Below are 21658 nucleotides of genomic sequence, written 5' to 3'. Positions count from 1 at the left end.
TGTTCATAAATAAATAAAAAATCTGTCTTATTGAGACGTTGCATCCTTCCTGTATATGCTTCCAGACAGATTCCTTATATAAACAGGATCCGTGCTCCCTGGGTTTTGTGCCCTGTGATGAAAAGGATAGAGGAACTCAAGTACAGAGCCACTATGCTAGTTCTGTCAGTAATTTCATAAAATGACACAAAACAACTTTGAATGCATTTTACTAAAACAATTACAGAGAAGTTCTAAAAATTAACGTTTCTGCTGCACTTCAGCTCATAAGCCATAAGGGGATCTTTTGTCTTTCAGTATTACAGTGCTCAAGGAAAAAGAAGAGGATTCTGTTTTATGGTTCTGAGTCAGTCTTTTTCTTACTAACATATGGCCCCATTTTTCCAGGTTCTTTAAGCAAGTTGGTAACATAAACTTTGATGCATATGGAGTTTGATTCATGAAGAGTTTAATTTGCCTAGTATAAGAGATTCACATAGGTTATATAACATCTTTAAATTATTTTTGTAGTTTGAGTAGGATCCATTGAGGAAGGCAAAACTGTTTCCCTGGCATCCATTTATCACTGTTTGCTACTAATTAGAAAACTGGAAATACAATGTGGATGACTCACATTATCAGCATTGTCTTTGGACTGATATATCATTCTTTGTGCTTCTGCAAGAACTTTTATTCATTTCCTAATTAATCTTTTTTTTTTTTTTTTTTTTTTAAGGTTTCTGACAGATGTGACTCCATTTTCGTTAATGGCAAGGAAATGAAAAGCAAAGTGGATACTATTGTTAACTTCACTTACCAGCATTTTACCACCCAATTAGAAGTGACGGTCTGGGTTCCACGCCTCCCGCTGCAGATAGAAATATCTGATACAGAGCTTAGCCAGATCAAAGGCTGGAGGATACCTGTCACCTCCAATAAAAGGTATGCTCACAGCATTAGCACTGTCCAGATATGTGCCCAGACCCTTTGATTTTAGAATGCAGCAAATTTTTAGAGTATTTCTCAGAATCTGAACTCTCCTGTTTCAAATGAGTTTTATAGTCTGGCTTAGCCTTCATTACAAAATGCCCAACAATTGTATAAGAAAGCTGCATTTTATCCTGATTTATATATATATTTTAAAAGTTAGTGACTTTACTTGGAGCATTAATCAATTCTGTACAATCTCAGAAAAATTGCATCATACACTCCAATGTCCAAACGTGACAAAAAGAACCGGAACCTCTCAATTCCATATATAAAATCATGTGTGTGTGTGATATTAAGCTCTGACAGTGTTTAATGTTTGTGAACACAGCTAAATAAAATAAGGCCAGGGAGGAGTCAGGCCACTGAGCATGCACAGCACTTAGATGTCATGCAAGTCCAAGCCAGTCTTTTTTCTGCAAGAATCTGCCTGGGCACAGTTGAGGAAACAGCTTACACCAGAGATCGAAGGGGCACCACATAGATCCAGAGGATACCCAAATCTCATTGTTGTGGCATATGGAAACAGCCATTGATCATGAACTCAGTCTAGACATAGCTTTAGGCAGGGAAGGATGAACCTTGGAAAAGAAAATCCAGATATTTGAGGCTGTTGAGTTTTAAGAACAGTTCTGGGTTTCTGATTTTGCATTCCTGTAGTCATTAAATACTTGTTTTTCCATCAGTAGAACTGAGTAACTTGCTCATTTCACCGTGATGTTGGGAGAATACTGTTCAGCCTATTCCTGTGTCAAGTGAGGCGTAACTTTATACAAAGTACTTAAAGTTCATAAAAACTGAGAGATTTTTTTATGCCTGGGAAACATATACTGAGCATTCCAAATATTGGCATCTGCCACTCAGACAGAATTCTGAACATGTTCAAAATTTCACTGCAGAAGAAAACTTCAGCTATACTGAAGCCTAGCTGAAAATATGTGCTTTTAGAGCGTGTTGTCCTTTTTAATTTGCGTTTGACATCAGAGTATTCTACAAGGCTTTTCTAACCTTATGTCCTATTATGCAGGATTCTGAAGGGGACATTCTTCCTCAGAAACAGAACTCCGGTTTCTTTTAACCTGATTGAATATAGATAAGGTTCTCATTTCTGTGGATTCCTCCAGTTGACCTTGGCAACCCCATATCCATTACTGCAATGCAGCATACAGCTTCCCTAACAGACTCACCTACAACCTCTGTATTTCTTCTTAGCATTACTTGATATTTCTAAATTCAAAAGCAGCAGTAAATGTGCACTTTGCACAATACTGCTTCTGTCATTTTGTCTTGTTACACTGGATGATGTGCCAGCCACCTTTTTTTTTACAACAAACAAACAAAAAACACAGTAATATTAGCAAATTCAGAACAGAATAATGTCTTCTTAACAGCCATTTTTAAAAACTGTATTTTAGGTCTGCCCTTATTGTCACTGTCCCTTACCATTTGGGACCATAGCAGGGTAGCAACAGCACACTTAAAAATAGCTCTTAAAGATCAGAAGGCAGTTTCCCTGAAAATCAGTGGTATCATGAAGAGGCAGATAGAATGGCTTGAGAACATGTGAAATCTTGCAGGTGGCGAAGAGTTGTAAGACCAACAGGACTTTGGATGATTATGCAGTCTCTGCAGTTTATAGCAGACTTGGGTGAAGCACACCTTACCAGATCTAAATTAGGCAAAAAAAAACCCACACCGATAAAAAAAATTAATAGATTGTTGATTAATAGATTCTACCAGGACAAACATGGATTGAAAACAACAACACAAAAAAATGGATCTGCTCTCTTAGCCTTCCCTACTGAAAATGTTTATTCTAGAAAAAACTATCTTTTGGACAATTTGCTAGATTAAAAGCTTCCAGGAACACTACTATATTGGTGAATTTCAGGCTAAGTTGAAAAATGGTACTTGAGAACAAGGCATGACACCTACTGAAATTTATAATACAGAGGAAAAGCATTTCTGGCAGCAGTAACTGTAGCATTAAATGCTATGGCAGTTCTTGCTAAAGCACTCAATTTGCCCAGGAGAACATCTCAGCTACTGAAGAGCCTTAAAGAGCCCAAACAGACAGCAGTGGAGGAGAATTATCTAATAGTTTATGTGAGCATAAAACTAAGGGTAACAGCACACAAAATGTACAGCATACTCAGGTAATGATCTCAGAAGGGAGGACTGACTGACTTCTTGGCTATGTGGGTGTTTTTTTCTGGAGGCTATAGCAGAATAGGTGATGAGGATCTGGCACAAAAGGAATTTGTTTGTTTGCTTCAGTGATAAAGGCAAAGTTGCCATTTGCGGAAGGAAGAAATGTTCTAGGTGATGAATGAACTGAATATATGACAGCTGCTTAAAGTTTCACTTAACTTACCTTCTGCATGTAATGTGCCTGGTACTGTAACACTTAGGCACAGCTCCTACTAAAGCCAGTGGGGATTTCACTTACTAAATGGCTGCAGGATTAAGCTGTTGATGTTTATTATAGGAGTAAACTTTCTGCAGCAAGCTTGGTGAGACAGTCAACTGTTGTTAACAGTCATGGACATTTGACTTTAAATATGGAGCACTGGAAATTTACCCCCTGGTGTCAAGTTGTGATTTATTTGGCCGGCTGAAATAAAGATAACGGTCTGAGAGTCTGCTCTGTTCGCAATCTGGCAAAGCAGTGCAAGTTTGCTGCTGCTCAGATTGTAGCTGAACTGCTGGCATGTCTTTAGCCAGCATTTCCTGTGAAGGGTTGAAGAGAAACCATGACCACTGCATCATGCCCCAGAATTGCAGCTGGCAGTTTATGAGATTGTGTGCCAGTATTCCATGCACACGTGAACTGGAAAGGTTTCAACTACAAGCAACTTTCCCTTTGTTTTATGGAATGCTCATTTGAATTCCTTTTAAATCTTTGGGGAGGGGTATTCTATACCAATGGGCAATCTAGGACTAGCATTAGTTTTGCTCACTCTGATATTTACTTTGTACCTATGGTTTTTGCATTTATGTTTAGATTTGTCTCAAATTTACCTGAGATTTAATGCATTTTCCATTTGTTATCTTGATTTTTTCTCTGATTTTTAATTTGCCTTATAACTCCATCTCCTTCATAACTACATTTTCTCCAAGAACCTAAAACACAAGGGAGTGCTTCTAACAAGTTTTCAAACTGAAGCACACAAGCCATTTGGGCTACAGTCAGGTGCTGAAGGTTGGTTTCCTGTATCCTCATTCAGTGATATAACCAGAAGGCAACATTCACTCACCCCAAACAATGGTTCACCTGTACTTTTTCACAGTGCCTTCCTGGTATGTATAATATGGTGTTAGTGCTATACAGGGAGAAGATCATCCATCATGTAATGTATGATACCTCAGAACAGGTTTGAAAAAAAGAAAGCGCTTTAATCTTTTTTTTCTTTTTTGACCCACAAGGATTGTCAAATCTAACTCGAGTCCCCAAAGGACCATCCAAAAAATTAGACCATGTGTCTCGTGTCTGAGAGCATTGTCCAAATGTTCCTTGAACTCCAGCAAGCTCAGTTCCCCCAGGTCCTGTCACTGTCCCTAGAGAGCAGAGCTCAGTGCCTGCCCCTCTGCTCTCCTCATGAGGGAGCCGCAGGCCGCCATGAGGCCTCCCCTCCAGGCTGAGCGAACCAAGGGACCTCAGCTTCTCCTGATACATCTTCCCCTCTAGACCTTTTATTATCTTCGTTGCCATCCTTTGGACACTCTAAAACAGCTTTATGTCTTTCTTGTGCTGTGGTGCCCAAAACTGCACACAGTACGCAAGGTGGCACATTGCCAACAGGTCAACTGACACTATGTCACGGTCTTCAGCTTTATTCATGGAAGGACTGTAATGCGTTTTTGCTTATCTCACCTCACCACAGACAAGACAGTTTTCATAGAATCACAGAACCACAGAATGGTTTTTGGTCAGTAGGGGCCGTAAAGTTCGTCTGTTCCCCCCTCCCTAGATACCTAACACCAGACCAGGCTGCCCACAGCCCCATCCAGCCTGGCCTTGAGCCTCACATGAGGCATTGCTTTTCTACTCTCCTCCTGTCTGCTTGGGTCGGTATCTTCCCACCTATGCCTTGTCTTCTCCACAAGAGCTAAATATTGCTATAGACTTGTTTGTCAATCAACAGAAGGTGAAATTTCTGAGTATTTGTTCTGCTCTGGTTTCCCTGCTGCCTCATTCTCATATGCTCAGTGTGGCTGTGCTGGTTCAGTTGTCTGAGGGGCTGAGCCAGATGGCAAAATATAACTGGATTTACAATGATCTTTTAAATGTTTTTATTGGTGCTGTCAACAAAAGAAACACTTGTGAAGCTACTGCCTCAGCATGGCTGTTCTTCATCTGAATAGCTACTTCTATTTCAGACCTGAATATGCCCAAACCACATCTGTTCTTGCTGATGTTTGTTGATCTAATAAAATGTATTACTTTTCCCTATAAACTCTGACATGTTTGTAATTGTAAAACACTTTTGATTACAGGCATGTTTGCTTATCTAACTTCTTGAATAATTTCCTTTAAGCAATGCAAGAGACAGGGTCTTTACACAAACTGTACAACTGTTGCATGCCTTGGGCCAGTTTGAGCTAAGTGGCAGTTTCTACCTGCTCTGAACTGCTGTAGGAGTAGGGACATGCTCAAGCAACAGCAATAACGAGGCTCTTTTAATGCCAGAAACTGGGAAGAAGAAAAAAAAAGACACCACTATGTAAGAGCAGTTACAGAACTTACCAGATCAATCTGCATGTATGGCAGACCTGATTATTGTTATCATTATCCAGAGGAGAACATCATCTGTGGTGTGTGCTGCTGCAGATGTGAAGAACCTCCCTTTCCAGATGAAAATAAGCTTCATGGGATCAGGCCATGATACAGGGTCCTTGAACTAGCATGGACTAACAGAAACCTCTGCTCCTGGAATGGGCTGCAGAAAAGCTTACAATTGTAGCAAACAGAAGGTATATATTTAAATTAAAGTCAAATATTGGAGTGGAGAAGAGGTCCAGGCAGCCTCTGCTAGTCTAACAAGGCACATTTACTTTGATTCCTCATGCATCTGCAAAATAATTATCCTCTTTCTGAAGCTCCTGCATTAGCTCTGTGCCTATATATTTACATGTACATCTGATGAATGGCTTCAACTTGCATAAATAGGAATTGCATGGCTAAAGCTTCACAGAACAAGCTGGAAATTTAATTTCAGTAAATATTTGCAACTGGAATAACAGGTTTTCATGAGCTTCCAGGGAAACAGACATTGTACATTATGACTCCAGCATATGCGTCAGTGTCAAGCATGTAGTTAAGGGGACTTTTACCAGCATCTGGCCTTACTGAACAAAAGCTAATAAAGCCATTGCTAAGTCAGAGTGACCAAAACCTTTGAGTAGCATAAACCTTTAAAACATACTAAACAGAGTTAAGCCAGACATGGTATTGCTTGTGGATGGCAGTGTTTTGAACTAATGGTTAATTTGGTGGTAGGTCTGCTTTGGTCTTATCTAATACCAGAGCCAAACACAGGAAAGTTAGGTGGAGTTAAATGAAGGGGAAAAAAATGCTTTAGTTAAACCTCTTCATGAGTGCTGTCACTTGGAAATAAAGCCATTTTTAGAGTGAATTAAGTGAAACTGGATTCAAACCATTTCATTTGTGAATAATAACATCCACACAAAGTTTGAACACGCTGTAAATTCACTCTTTGTTAATTGAGTTTAATGTCCTCTGGAGATAAAGCCACAGAGATTTTTGTTAATAGGCAGATTGCATTTTCAGGATCTGCAGAGGTACCAAATAGCTTTTCTTCTTGAGCTGTGAATAGAGCTATGTGCAACTTCTGTAGCTTTCACTAAATCAATTTCTAGTGGCTTGAATTTTTTTTATTTTTTTTTAATTAGGGTTGTTTCATATGTTTTTAAAATCTGTGACTTTTTAATGGGTATTTCAAATTCAAAACCAGCAAAACTTATTTCTTCAGGGTTTTTTAAATAGAAAATTAGTATTTGGCCCAAGAACTTGATGCCCAGTTTGAGAGTGGGGCAAATTAAAAGAGACGTACTTAAACTGCTTACAGACAGAGTCTGTAATATAAATTTGACAGATCACTGATTAGATCAGTGCTAGCAGGCACCCTCGCTGTTTTGACTCAGCTCACTGGCAAAGGCTTTCAGCGTGAAATGTAAATTAAATGTAATTTTGGCAACCTTGGTTCACTCCAGAAAAGCAGGAAAAAAAATCTTCCAAAGAAGTTTGCAAAGCAACAAGAAATAGCATAAGAAGGTTTCTGTGATCCAGAGCTAACCTCAGAGATGATCAAGGGGGAAGAAGCAAAATATGCAGCAATAGCTTATATTCATGAGGACATGTCTTAAAGATAAAATGAGTTCACTGCTTAAGGAAGGATTTTAAGCCTACTGAAAATACTGTAACAAGAAATTTAGGATTCTAAAGGGAACTATGTAATTCAATGGATTTCAAATATTTTGTTGGGTCCATGGAGACAGAACACTCAATTGCTCTTATTAACTGAAGCAGGGATTTGTGGCTTTTGAAGTGGAAATGGACATAATTTAGTTAAAAAAACAAAAAAAAACCTTGAGTTGGTACCTAGTAAAGCAGACTTGCAAAGCTCATATTGATAATTCAAACACCTCTATTTTTTCTTTGCATTGACATAAGAAAGTGTCTTGCCCAGTCCATAGCTTAAGAATGCTTTTCTGGTGTTCCACATTTGCATGCAATAGAAACCATGTACTTATAAGAAGAAATAGACAGATACCAACAGCTGTAAATATTTTTGTAAAGGAAATGGAACCCTTTGTCTGTTTGAGATACCACAAGAAAATACTTGGGGTTGAATCATCTTTTAGCACTGGCTGCCCACATAGTCCAAAGCCTCATAATACAGGTAGTAGTGCTTCCTCTCTGCCCTTATGTAGCTTTCCTCACACCTTTTGGTCATGCTGCCCACAGCTCACATTTCTGAGCTGTACGGGCCTGGGACTGAAGCAATTCTCTCTCTTGAACTTGTCTAGTCTCTATTTCCTCATAAACAGACTAAAGTTTTAGACAGTGAAAGTAAAAATAATTAAGTACAACAAATATGAATAGGAGTAACATGTTGGATCTGAGTTAAATATCTGGTAGTGCAAAGATAAAGAAGAAAACAGAGTAGTGTAAAAACAATTAAGTCATTGTAATGTTGAATATGAACATTTTTCTTCACATCACAGAACACCAGTTCTGTGTCTCTTTTTCCATAAGAAAATTGGTTCCCACTAATTCTGTGGCCTGGGGGATTTTCCCCAAAATCTGGTAAGTACTTCTCACATGAATATTTCCTGAGCTTTCTTCTCCAACTCTACACAGATACTAATAGTACTGACTGTGGTAATAAAACAGAGACAAAGCCCACATCTCAGGACTAAACTTGGTTTTTCCAAAGCTTGAGATTATTCAGAGCTGGGTTATGGTTTAGATAAGCTGAATGGGGCCATAATACAGGAATAAATTGGCAGTTAGAACCTTATAGAGTTCATGAACTCTTGTACAGCATTATAAAGCCAAACGACATATAAATAGGTGTGGGTCAGGTAAGCTCTATGAATATCCCTTCTAGTGCTGTCCCTGTGGCTGTTTTGCTGACTGGTTTGCTTCAGCTTCTAGTCTAGGCTGCAGCTCAGGTTGGGACAGAGAGAACAATTGAAAATTTGCCTCAACTACTCAGCTGGTCTAACTTCTTGGTGTATTGTAAATCCTATTTTAGGACACTGTTTTGTCTTAATTCAGTGGTTATTCAGTGATGCTTCATTGACTAATGATGGACACTTGTTTCACACACACAACACCAGAAGGCTGTACCAAATACCACTAACTTGACTCTGAATATATATATATCCAGCTAACAAATGATGCATTGAGAATATATTTCCAGTGAATTAGATTCTGTAACACCAGGACTTTCTAGCATTTTGACAAGCACAAGGGCTTTTCTAAGATACATTTTCAGTATTACGGTTTGCCAACTTTGTCATAAAACAATTTATAACAAAAGCGATTCTGTTTCATAATAGTTTCTCATAGCTGGTATTTCAAAAGGGATGATAAAGGAACACAGTAAACACAAAACTACTTCCCAAAATACTGTGAAAAATAAGAGGCTTACCCTTTTATTTTGCACCCTTGCTATAAAGTTGCCTCAGGCTCAGTAAATGAGCAAAGAAGGAAGGCAAAATATTTCTGAACAATGAATTCCACAGCATGAGGGTATAATGAGGAAAAATGCAACCACCTAGAGCTTAATACCTAACTTGCAAGTGATAAGAAAAATCCATGTGTTTGCCCCAAGGAATAAACAATAACAATAAAAAAGAATTGATGGGAGAGTGAGTATTAAACCAGGGAAAATTCTGTGAGATGTGACCAGCCCTGATATGTACAAATCATTGTGATGCCTTATAAAAGGCTTAAGAAAAACTGTTATATTGTCATGCGTTATATTTTTCAAGAGGGAAAGAGAAAACATTAATGGAAGTGTACCTAATGCTGCACCTATTCCTAAGAGTGAGTCCCACCAGTCTGGGACAGTGTACATCAGCAAAAGGGATGTCCTGAGTAGTAATTTAAGTGCATAGCTTGATTTTTTTTGTTTTTTTTTGGAAGCTCCATGTAGCTGTTACATGATTAAATATAGCAGACACTTGGATGAACTATAAGAGATTTAAGGCTAAATCATGGTATATGCCTCAAATGTAGAGGGCTTAATGAGCGATATGTGATAAGGTGGAGAAGCATTACATAAGCAGGGATTCCTGATTGTGTTAAAATAGTTTTGAGGAGGAAAACAAAGTGATACAAATATTATGGTCAAGGCCCCCTACAGAGCTGCTACAGGGGTTTGTTCCAGAACTGCCCTGTCATAAAACTTTCAGGCTGCTTTCCTTAGCCCTCTGCAGGCTTTGACTGCCAAGTGAAGACAAGGTGAACAGGCAGTGGATCCACTGACATCTCAGCCATGACAACTATATCTGCAAGTTGCTGGGCAGTGCCACTCAAACAAAGAATTGACTAATTGATGTGACAGCAGCTTTTCGATGGTACAGTGCAAAATCTGTACAAGCTTATCACTCAGATTTAGTAATCACTCTTCCAAAATCTGTTTCCCTGCTTCTCATGTGGTAACAGATGATGCTAATGTTAATCTAATTGAAAATAATGAGCAAATGGAGCTCTGCAATGTTGTACAGAGATCATGGCAATTCAGTAAACATGGATCTGTTTACAGGCCTACTCGTGACAGTGAGGACGAAGAGGATGATGAGAAAAAAGGAAGAGGTTGCACCCTTCAGTATCAGCATGCCATGGTGCGAGTCCTCACCCAGTTTGTAGCTGAATCTTCTGATCTTGGAGGCCACTTGACCTACATGCTAGGCTCTGAGTGGCAGTTTGACATCACTGACCTTGTGACTGATTTCATGAAGGTAGAAGAACCCAAGATTGCTAAGCTTCAGGATGGCCGAGTGCTGGTTGGTCGGGAGCATGGCATCACCACAGTTCAGGTACAGCCTAAGATGTCACTACAGCTTCAGTAGAAGCATAAAAGCAAGTCTGAACAGGTTTTAATTTTTGCTGTTTGTTGCTTCTGTACAATAGGTGAAACTTTATGTGAAATACTGTATACTTCAGGTGAAACTTCTGAAGGGATTTATCCATGTTAATGTGACTTAGGAACACAGTGGGATTTCGTGAACAGTGAAGCAAGTTACACGATCCCCACAACTAGCTTTTTTTTATTTCAGTGGCATCTTATGAACCCAACAGAAAATTTTACCCAAGATCTATATGCATCTTTACATGCCTAAATTAGTCCCTTTATGTTCACAAAATGAAACACAAAAAATGGAACATAAAAACACTCTGTAGAAATCTTTCAGAGTGTTCATGTTCACTTATCTATCTAACTTTATTCATATTTGTAAATCAAAATAAAGGAATTATGAGCATTAGAGATAAACTGTAAGCATCCATAACATTCCAGTCACACTAAGTTTCCTATGCAGTCAACACAAAGAAAGAGGTACGTTTAGGGCTCAGTTCCTATCAGCCTAAAACAAACATCACAGAGAGGTCAAGGGATTTCTGCCCTTTAGATAATCTTTCTCTTCAGTGACTACAAATGACCAGAAGGCAGCTAGCACGGATGCACATAGCTGCAATGTAGGTGCCTGATGTTAGGTTAGATGATTTGCACATCAAGTATTTGGGGCTTGATCCATCTGTCTCTGGAATCAGTTGAAAGATGATTTATCTCCTGAGCATGTTAGAAACAAAGTCTTAAAGCAAACTGACAGGACTATTTGGCATGGAAAGATGAAGACAGGAACCCAGTGGGATTTCTCAAAATCCTTTTGTAAATCTTACTTTCATTTCCTTCAGGACCTCTGTTCTCATAAAGGCATCAGGCCAAGTTCCTATCACCCAGTCTCTGTGTAGTCACACTTACTGAGTTTCAGCATTAATCAGTGTCTTACACAATGTTTTGTACTATACAGCATTCACTGGAAATGTTACAGACCATACAAAAATAACTTTAAAAAATAATCCCTTTAATTTAAACTATACTTCATAGTTGAAATGAGGCTTCCATATTGAAATGATAAAATGCTTTAATAAATTATTTTGGAAATGCAGTAATTTAGCAGCAAACAAGTCTAATCTCTTGGGGGAAACATGAACTATATACATAAAATGTGACAAATTTGAGATTAACCAAAGTGTTATGCCAATTAGAATCTAATCTTGCTTTCTAACACAGTTAGCTCCTGTTTCATGCATGGCATTTCTTTTCTCTTTCAAGGTTCTGTCACCTCTTTCTGATTCCATCTTGGCGGAGAAGACAGTGGTAGTTCTAGATGACCGTGTAACTATTACAGATCTAGGAGTACAACTAGTTTCAGGCTTGTCTCTTTCCTTACAAATCAGCAAAGGAAATAAAAGAGCTATTGTTTCTACCACTTCTGCGTATGATATTCTTCATACTCCAAAACAGGTATGATCCAAAATAGGGTACAAAAATAATTGTTTTGTTTACTTCATTTTTGTCAGAAACCAGGGAAAAGCTACTTGCTTTAAATTTAGACTGCACATACAATTGTATAACTTTGTGAAAGGCAGTAACTTCACATCGTAAATGCTCTTCATCTTAGTAATCAACTCCTACAAGTACAAACACCCACACAGGATGAACATTAAACTCTCCAGAACTAATTTAGACCTGCATAGCACTGGGAAAGTGATGGCTGTATTTGTGCACGCATAATGATGTAGAAGGCATTTAGGTGCACTTGAGACACATCTTTTTCTATAGCTAAATATGGGTTAGCTCCATATGCAGAGGTAGAAATCCCATGCCTGAAAGGTCTCTAAGTCAGTTCAGCCAAAACAACCTTCTGGCTCTATGTACAGAAGTTTTCATGGTGTCCCTTGCTGAAATTTTATGGATTTGGGCTCATTTGAATGGTATAATCTGAGTAAGACCACAGAATAAAGTACATATATCTTTTTCATTATATTTATCATAGAATTGATACTCTATATCAGTAGAGAAAGGGCAACTATCTTTTTAGTGGTAGTAATTTGTAGTAAGAGGACAAATTTTTTTGGTCAAAACCTTCTTAAAAATGGTGGAGTTTTGAGTGCTTCTGTAGTTTCCACAAAGACCTTTTTCAATCAAAAAGTGATTTTACAATCACTTTTGTACATTTCACAAAATCTTGTATATTTGAAAGCATAACAGAAAATTTAAAATAATGCATTGAGGTGTTTTCCTTAACCCAGTTTGTTTCAATGGGCTGAATGGGATCATCATGGGATCAACCTGTAACAGCTCTGCACATGGTATTAAGTAAATCATTGAAACTGCAGCATTACAGAGATTCCTCGTTATAGGACCTTTATAAAATTAATTAACCAGGCCTTTAAAAATACAATTATTTTCATCACAGGGCCCTGACATTCAAAAAAGGAGTCTCATTTAAGACTTAAAAAAAGAATTGGAAAAAAAATGTTTGTCAGCAATTTTTATTAAATTTAGATGACTGTATCTTTGACAGTTACTGAAGATGAGATAAATGCCTAATGGTCTAGAGAACACAAAATTGCAAAACGAAAATGAGAAGCAGAGTAGACATTTTCATTTTTTCTTTGGAAAAGAAAATACACCAAAGCTAAACTGTGTGTTTATTTTGCTGATGTCAAACAAACAACAGAGTATCGCCTATGTGCTTGTTTCACACTTTTTTTTTTTTTTTTTTTATTCTCTTTCCCTTACAGGAAGCCATAGTCAGTGCTTGGATTTTGTTCAGTGATGGGTCAGTGACACCATTAGATATTTATGACTCCAAGGATTTCTCGATCACCATCACTTCACTGGATGAGATGGTAGTGTCTACGCACCAAAACCTTCAGTCAAAATGGCCTGGGGTAGTGGCAGAAGGGGATGGGCAAGGACCTCTGATTAAAATTGAAATGGTCATCAGTGAACCATGTCAGAAGACTAAGCGAAAGAGCATTCTGGCTGTTGGGAAAGGTAGCATCAAAGTGAAGTTTGGTCAAAAAGATGCTGACCAAAAAGGAAGCAGTAATGACATTGATGAGACAGATAGAGATTTTAAAAGCCATGCAAGCAATTCTATAGAAAAACCTGCAGAAGAAGATAGGATAGCACAGGAATGGTCCAAAAATGGAGCCCTTGGTAATCACGAGGACAATGCAAACAAAAGCACAACTTTCATATCTCCCATTGATCAGGAGTCCCTTGATGATGACCAGCTCCAAAATAACCCAACTGCCTTTACAGGTTTCCCTGCACAAGTAGAAATACCAGGAGAAAACAATCCCAGTGATCTCACATTGACTTCAAGGGGATTAACAGATTTGGAAATTGGCATGTACGCCCTGCTGTGTGTTTTCTGCTTAGCTATCTTGGTCTTTTTGATTAACTGTGTGGCATTTGCTTGGAAATACAGGCATAAAAGGTTTGCTGTGAGTGAGCAAGGCAACATCCCCCATTCCCATGATTGGGTCTGGCTTGGAAACGAGGTTGAACTCCTGGAGAACCCAGTTGACATTTCACTCCAATCGGAGGAGTGCACTACCATGATTGATAGAGGAATGCAGTTTGAAGAAAGCAACTTTCTCCTTAATGGGAGTTCTCAGAAGACTCTTCATAATCATATTCTCAGATCTTCTGAGTACATTTGTGAAAAAGAAGTTAAAAGTGAACCTATAAACCCTTCTGGGCCAAAGCAGAAGCGAGTGAAGTTCACTTCCTATACAACAATACTGCCAGAGGATGGAGGCCCCTACACCAATTCAATTCTATTTGACAGTGATGATAATATTAAATGGGTATGCCAAGATATGAACCTTGGTGATTCCAAGGAACTTAGGGACTATATGGAAAGACTGCAAGACAATATGTAAAACTACTTTCTTATGTTTGTAATCACCTTTATGCCTTCTGTTTATGGATGGTGGAGCAGTCAGTCCAGTCAGCAATAGGAGCAAGACAGCCCAACCTTGGAGTTACTGAGATGATAAGCTGATATCACTGAGCAGGTACAAGAGGCTGGCTGAGTTAAAGCTGTTTCACCACAAACCAGGATGTGCCCCTAAAACAGCTACCTGTAGGTGTTGGAGGTGTCACACACGATGGCTGTTTTTGAATACTGCCTGGTACTAGCAAAATGCTAATACAACTACGCTCAGACTCAGAGGAGACTTCATTTGTTTGTCATCTCTCATGATAAATGGTTAATCAGAAAAGAAAGGGATCTTTGTTTGCATTGATTTTTCTAATCGTCGTCCTTTGTAAAGCACAGTGGACATATCTTGCTTACAACCTGAAACAAGGCGTACATTAAAAGGGATTTGAATGAACCTAATTTTATTGCCTATGTGCAATGCAGCCAAGTAGTCTTACTATTTTTTACACATATAAAAAAAACAAACAAACATGTGGTTAATTTGTTTTCTTATTGTTTATGAATTTTATTTGACTTAGGGAACATTATTTTCTTGGGAGGATTTTTTTGTTTGGTTGTACCAAAGTGTAGTACAGTAATATTTATAATGATTTAAGTTTTCTATTCATCTGCATCAGCCCCTAGAGATAACTCCTTCAACACTGATTATCTTTCTCCTTTCCATATGGGTATATGGGTCGTTAGTATTTGAAACATAGAAAGGTATTAGAACTCTTACCGGGAAAGGGTTGTATCTTCTTACAGGGAACTGTAAATACAATAATAAACCCTGGAATATAAAAATCAAGGAGTAGCCCTGGGTTTACTTTTGTTATTGCTAACATGAAAAGGTAACCTCCAACCAAACAACACACAATCCAATGGAAAACACTTTTCTGAAACAGCAGCTTGGTTGACAAAACACATTATCAGAATGAGAAAGCCACATATGGTATTGAGATGCATAGAATATGAAGGAAATTTCCTAGCAAATAAAGAAAGGCTTGGAGTCAGTTTACTCTTTACTAATACATTAATACATTGATGATTTAGCAGGACGTAGAAGTCCATGTACAACAAATAATGCCCCAGACCTTGTCTAAAACATCACTGATCTTATGGCTGCTAAAGAGAAAACATTTATACTGTGTTTCATTTAAAAAGGGAGCAGGAAAGAAAAGGCATACTGGGCACATTATAAAGTGGCTATTTGCAGTTTTATCAAGGAATACATGTTGCAGATTCAAAGTTGCTCTCGCACATGCATTACGTGCATTTTTATATTGAAGAATAACTGAAATATGCTGAAAACAATAGGAAAAAAATGAAACTACATAATGATTAAAAAACCCACAAGAGTAAAGCACATGTTCTTATGATGGATCTTGTGCAATATACACAAGGTCCAAACTACAATTGCCTTATGTGTCATAATTCCCATCTTTCCGGTAGACTGAGATTGGATTTGAATTTTCTAATTCAGCTCTGATATTGGAACAGAGCAGACAACTTTCATTCAAGGAAATTCTGCGTTTGGTTCCTAAGCCATAGCTCAGAACATGTTTAGTGTAACTACTATAAAATACTAGAATTCTGATAGTGAGACTACAAAGGAGAATGAGGACACCAGGTTTATATAAGATATTAAAGACTTGCTGGCATTGAACTGCATAGTGTGGTGATGGCATCTGTTATAATCCAATTTTAAGCAGATAAAATAACAGACCACAGAAATGTTTCAATTTGATAAGGGATGTGGTACTTGTGCATCAGTTAAAATCTTTGGATCTTCAACAAATGTTCTTTCCTCTTTTAATGATCCAGATCTAATAAGGAACTATTCTTACTATGATCCTCATGATTAACATCAGACAAAAAAAGAAGTCCCTGTTTAAATTTAGTATCTCTTCTCAAAATGTTATTTTGTATTAGACCCAGCCATAAACCAAGAGTATCATTTGCACAAATGTAAATGAGTATAAAGCAATCACAGGAAAACCTCATCTAGGAATCAGACACAACAACTCGGTGACAGTAGCTGCAGAGGGTGAGCAGGATTGCTGTTCTCATGAATGCACTCCCACCAGCTTACCAGTGCCACTACAACCTCACAGCAGTGTGCTGGGCTCTGTAACCCACCTCTTCACTGTGGCCCCAGTTCTGCTAATTACACCAGCAGGTGCTGAACTCCACCCCCAGTCAGTCTGCCACACAGAATGAAGCGACTTAGAGTTGTGCTCCTCTGCTGTTCTGATCATTACTAGGTAACACTAGGTAACAATAGACTTTTACAGGCTTTACTGGCCTGGTCAGGAAGTGGCTCTTCAAGGGCCATAGCTCCAGAGTAGATGTATCACTGAGTTAGCGTGCTTTGCTACTGTCACACTGCCATCTCCTTGAGCTTGTATCTGGGGCCTGGTCCCTGGTTGTCCATAGCACCTGTGAGTGGTTGTACCCTCACTCTGCATGCTATTGCGTGGCAAGGGACCGTCCTACATGCAATGTGGACATGGCTAGAAGCCATTAAAGGAGACCTGAGGCTTTTTTATCATTTACCACATGGCTTGCAAACATTTCAGATGTTGCTACAGAAGACAGATACAGGGATCCAGAACTCTTAAGTGTTGGGGAGGAAATGCTTCCGTTCTGGTGTTTGAACTGAGAGAATAAATAAAATACACTTTGGAGTAGAAACAAAAGTGTAAACAAGCTCTGTTCTATTTACCACCAGATGGTAAAGGTCTAGGTAAGCATCTGTCAGCATGGTCTTGAAGTTCTCTGGTTAAGTGGCTCAGTGGCTGAACATACAGTGGCTGGCTTATGTACAGTCAGGACTTTCACACTCACAGGCATTACACACGTTATCAATCCCAAAGTTAAATTATAGATACAGCTGATTAGAAATGTGATAGCCACTACTGGTGTTCAGTTAAAGAGAGGCATTGGATGTAGCCCACCACAAAAATGACCCCCCTCTCCACATTTGGCAATGGTGAAAAAGAATTTATAAAACTGCAGTCATATAACTTTTCTTTTTTCTATTTTCTTTTTTCTTTTTCCTTCTTTTTCCTTTTTTTTTTTTTTTTTTTACATCACCTGTTTTTATATGAAACTTCTTAAATGAGAAACAGCAATACATACAACAAAGAACAGAAATGGGAATAGAGAATTCTAGTCTCAGTAGCATGGGGACAACACCATTAAAATAAGTGGAATTGTTCTGGATTTATGCTCCTCTAAGAGTTTATGCTACTTCTCACAAAATCAGAAAGAAAATAATTCAGGTGAATGTAATAGATGCAAAATATAGTTCTGAGTTAACGTACAGTTGTTTTTATCAAATTTTAGTTTCAAAACAACTTACTTTGAATGTAAATTAAATTAAAAATAATTCAAACCAGAAATGAAACAATTTTCAGATGCAAATTTTTTTTCAGTGAATCAGCCCCTTCCCCTCCCCCCCCCCCCCTTTTTTTTCTTGAAAAGAAAGCTTTTTATTCATGGAATATATAATATTTTGCTTTTCTAAGAAATGAACAGCATTTGTACATTGATAAAAGTATCTCTAGTTTTGAAACTACTGAGCAAAGGAAGCCAAGTGATTAACAGGCACAATATGTATGTTTGCAAGCAACTAGAATTGTCAACAAAAAAACAGAAGCTATACTGACAGATTAATTAGAATTATGCTTCAGTAGGTGCCCAGGGAGGCAACACCTGTAATTTGATGCTGAATAAACAAAGCATCTTATTTATGGCATGTACAGAAAAGGCACTGTAGGTAAGTTTCTTCGCCTGCTATCTAGGAAAGATAACATGCAGTTATGTAGTATCAATACACATATAAGGAAATAGCCAGGAAAAATACTGAAAGCAAGGCGTGGATCAATGAAATATAAGGAGTTTGTGAACTATAAAAACAAAGATGATGCTGGACCCTCAGCTTTTGTAAGTCAGAGCTGAGCGACTGATGCCAGCTCAAGAGCTGGCACACACAGAATACAGAAGCAAGAACTAGCAGTTATCATCTGCTCAGACCATTTTACTTCATTTGGACATCACACAGCCTAGCTCCATGTGGTTTGTCTGTGCATTCTTTCTCATTTAGGTAAGAATTTAGGAATCCAGTGCCCTGCTCTCCTCTTGATGTACAACCACATAGATTAATGTTTTGAGCTGCTGTTTCTTAATTCAGATTGGGGAATGTATAAGAAAATCTTACAGCCATACAATACACAACAAACAGTCCATGATATAATGGAAAACAACTATATTTCAAGGTAGAGTACCCTATGAATGAAATATAAATTTTTCATAGAGGATATGCTCTTTTCTGAAATATAAATCATGTGCACTACATTGAAATACACTATAGTGTATTGTTAAATGCATACATTAATTGCTGAATCTATAACACTGAATATGTATATACACCACACCCAAGATATTTATACAGTATAAGTCTTAGATGTATAACATAATGAATTCTGTACAAAATAAACTGTAAGTTAAGACAATGAAAGAGAACTTTTATATCTGTGTAATTTGTATGCTGTTATTCAAACCTCATTTTTCATCTTTAAATGTGCCCTTAAAAAAAAAAAAGCACACTGATTTTCTATAGGCAGATGCCTGAAATAAAGACTTTACTCGTCAAAAAAGAAGCAACTGAAAGACTGTGAAAAAGACACATAATCTGCTAGACAAATAAACATTCTGTTGATGTGATTTTTAAAACTGACTCTAAACCATTTAAATCATACTGGTCGTGCTAATCTGCTGGTTGGGTTGTGGGTGATGTGGCCTGGAGCATGAACAGTAAATTGCACTGTGCTGAATCATCAGTGTACGGACTGCTTAGGTGTCTCCTTGCTCAAAACACCACAAATTAGCAGATTAGAGTCCAAGGGTGCCACCCTGCCTTCCCAGCAAACAGTGGTCCAGCCTTCTCTTTCTGCAGTAAGTGATGCTTTTCCAGCACCAAATCTGCTGATGATCCTGAACAGATGAACATATTAAATTACCTTTGTTTTGCAAGGTACAACAGAGAGGTTTGTTTGGAGTTACAGGAAAAAGGTAATGAATTTAACCCGTCCTTTTCGTGGTCCAGTATGAACAGGTTAGATTTTGCTTCAGTGTTAGGAATGTCCTTCCAGGAGCTCTTATGTTCCCACTAGAATCAAAGATCCTCACAAAGACCACATCAAAAGAGCTAGGAAGTAGCTCTTAGCCGGTAGCTTGCCTAAAGCCAAAACAGAAAATTGAGGCTTGGTTTTAGCTTTTGCTTAAGGTCTTGGAGATGGTGGAAAACCAGAAACACAACTCTCCCAAGATCTCCAGGTGTAATCAGGCCTCCCACAGTGGATAGATACAGCACTGGACTTAAGTGCTCAGGATGTGCTTCTGTGCTTTTGCTATTTTCAACTGGACCACGTTTGAGATTGAGTTGTACAAACTCACTATAAAGGTATGCTTTTGTGCTAATGGGAACAATTTAACATCACTTGAATGATTTAATGATCACTATTGTCATTTCTAACATTGAAACTTGTTTTTAGATAAAGTCAATTGCATGAATGACTTGAAAACTGTGATTTAGAAACTTGGAGAAACTAAATTTTAAGGTGCCTTGGGCACAAATTCCAGTCAGTAATACCATTTAGTATTCTCAACAGTCAAAGAAGAAACTTTTTTTCATAAATGAAACCTTAACTGCCAGTCTTACTTGGTCTCTATTTGACCCTTACTACATGACACCTTTCCCCTTAGTAGCATCTTACTAAAGTGGTTACAGTGGATCTACTCACACTGCATTGCAGTGCAAATAAAAGTATCAGACCTTGAACTTTTACAGAGGAGGGTCTTTGTAGTTATATTTTAGACTTGGAGGCAAACAATCACCTGTTTAAAACAACTATCGTGGAATCAAATTTTAATTACCAATGTTCACCAGTGTAACTGAAAATAATTATATTTGGGAAAAAGTAAGAGGCCAACAAATAAATACCACTTTTTTTTTTTTTTTTTTTTTTTTTTTTCCTTCCAAAAAAATGAGTCCTCAGGATTTGGCAGGCAAGAGGCTGTATACTATTATTTGTCACAAACTAAATAGGCCAAATCTTGAAGGCTGTCTCAAGTGAAACTCCCACTGGTATTGTTAGGAGATGGATTGAGACAGGATCAAACAGAAACAGACAATTACCCATCAGGTCTGAGGCCTGAAAGGCTGGCTATGCCCTCATACTACCTAACACTGAACCCTGCTCTTTCCAATCTGTAGCACCTCTAGCATGTAGCAAACAGAGAAAGTGACTGTGTTTAGAATTTACGTAACTGGTGACACATTGCATTATGTAATATTCATAAAGCTTAGAGATACTGTTCTGTGAAAATGAAGCAAGTTGCAAAATTACCTATTTGTTGTCACCCTCCCATTACATTCCTTTTAACGTAACAGCACATTTCTGTTCGTTTCTGTTCCAGTGATGCATGTGGCCAGTGTCTGCAAAGGTTTGGTTACGAAGCGAATAAAACTGAGTCGTCTTACTGAAAGAGGCAGCTCATTTAAGAAATTAAAATGAGGTGAAGGATGGTCTGAGACTCTTAAAGTGTGTAATAGTTACTTGCTTCCAAAACCATACCTATCAGATTAAGGATTTATAAAGCAATATGGATAAAGTCTTACATTGTTCCTTCTGATAATCTTGGTTTAGTCTCTTTAAAAATCAACGGGATCTGAAGATATAAAACCCAAACAATGAGCTCAAGAATTAGTGGAAATGAACAATGATTATTTTTATTCCTATAATTTAAAGCTGTGGTAGGCAGAGTAGAATACACTCTCCTATGCCATAGTATTATCTGTAGGAAGACTTTTTAATTAGTAGACTTTAAAAACATTAACTAAAAAACAAAGTCCAGATGAACAAAATTCTGATCTTGCTGAAATATGACTATTCAAAAGCAACCATTTTCAGATAAGTCTAGCTACACTATCTAATTTATACATACAAATAACGATGCTATTTCACAATATAGTTATACCAAAATCTTATCCATTAGTTATTTCCATTAGTTAGTTCAAATACAACACTGGCAGGAATTATGGTATGCTGTAAATAGGATATAAACTTCGCACCACTGGAATCACAAT

At 37.9% G+C, this 21658-nt stretch overlaps 1 protein-coding gene and 1 long non-coding RNA gene across 5 annotated transcripts in view; one reads left to right on the top strand and one right to left on the bottom strand.

Annotated features, from left to right (window-relative positions):
* LOC101803831 (transmembrane protein 132B) overlaps positions 1-15313 on the top strand; it is a 267174-nt gene extending 251861 nt beyond the window's left edge. For all 4 annotated transcript variants that reach the window (XM_038187471.2, XM_072024322.1, XM_013098081.5 and 1 more), the window contains 4 exons: positions 716-921; positions 10266-10539; positions 11838-12029; positions 13313-15313. In XM_038187471.2, the coding sequence (XP_038043399.1) occupies positions 716-921; positions 10266-10539; positions 11838-12029; positions 13313-14464 (1824 nt within the window). In that variant the 3' untranslated portion in view covers positions 14465-15313. The remainder of the gene's footprint in view (positions 1-715; positions 922-10265; positions 10540-11837; positions 12030-13312) is intronic.
* The window catches only part of LOC139998800 (uncharacterized), a 117902-nt gene that overhangs the window by 41205 nt on the left and 55039 nt on the right, over positions 1-21658 (bottom strand). The window lies entirely within an intron of this gene.

The sequence above is a fragment of the Anas platyrhynchos genome, chromosome 16 (genome assembly GCF_047663525.1).
Source record: "Anas platyrhynchos isolate ZD024472 breed Pekin duck chromosome 16, IASCAAS_PekinDuck_T2T, whole genome shotgun sequence".
In the NCBI taxonomy this organism is placed as follows: domain Eukaryota; kingdom Metazoa; phylum Chordata; class Aves; order Anseriformes; family Anatidae; genus Anas; species Anas platyrhynchos.
This window is presented reverse-complemented; position numbering and strand designations above follow the sequence as displayed.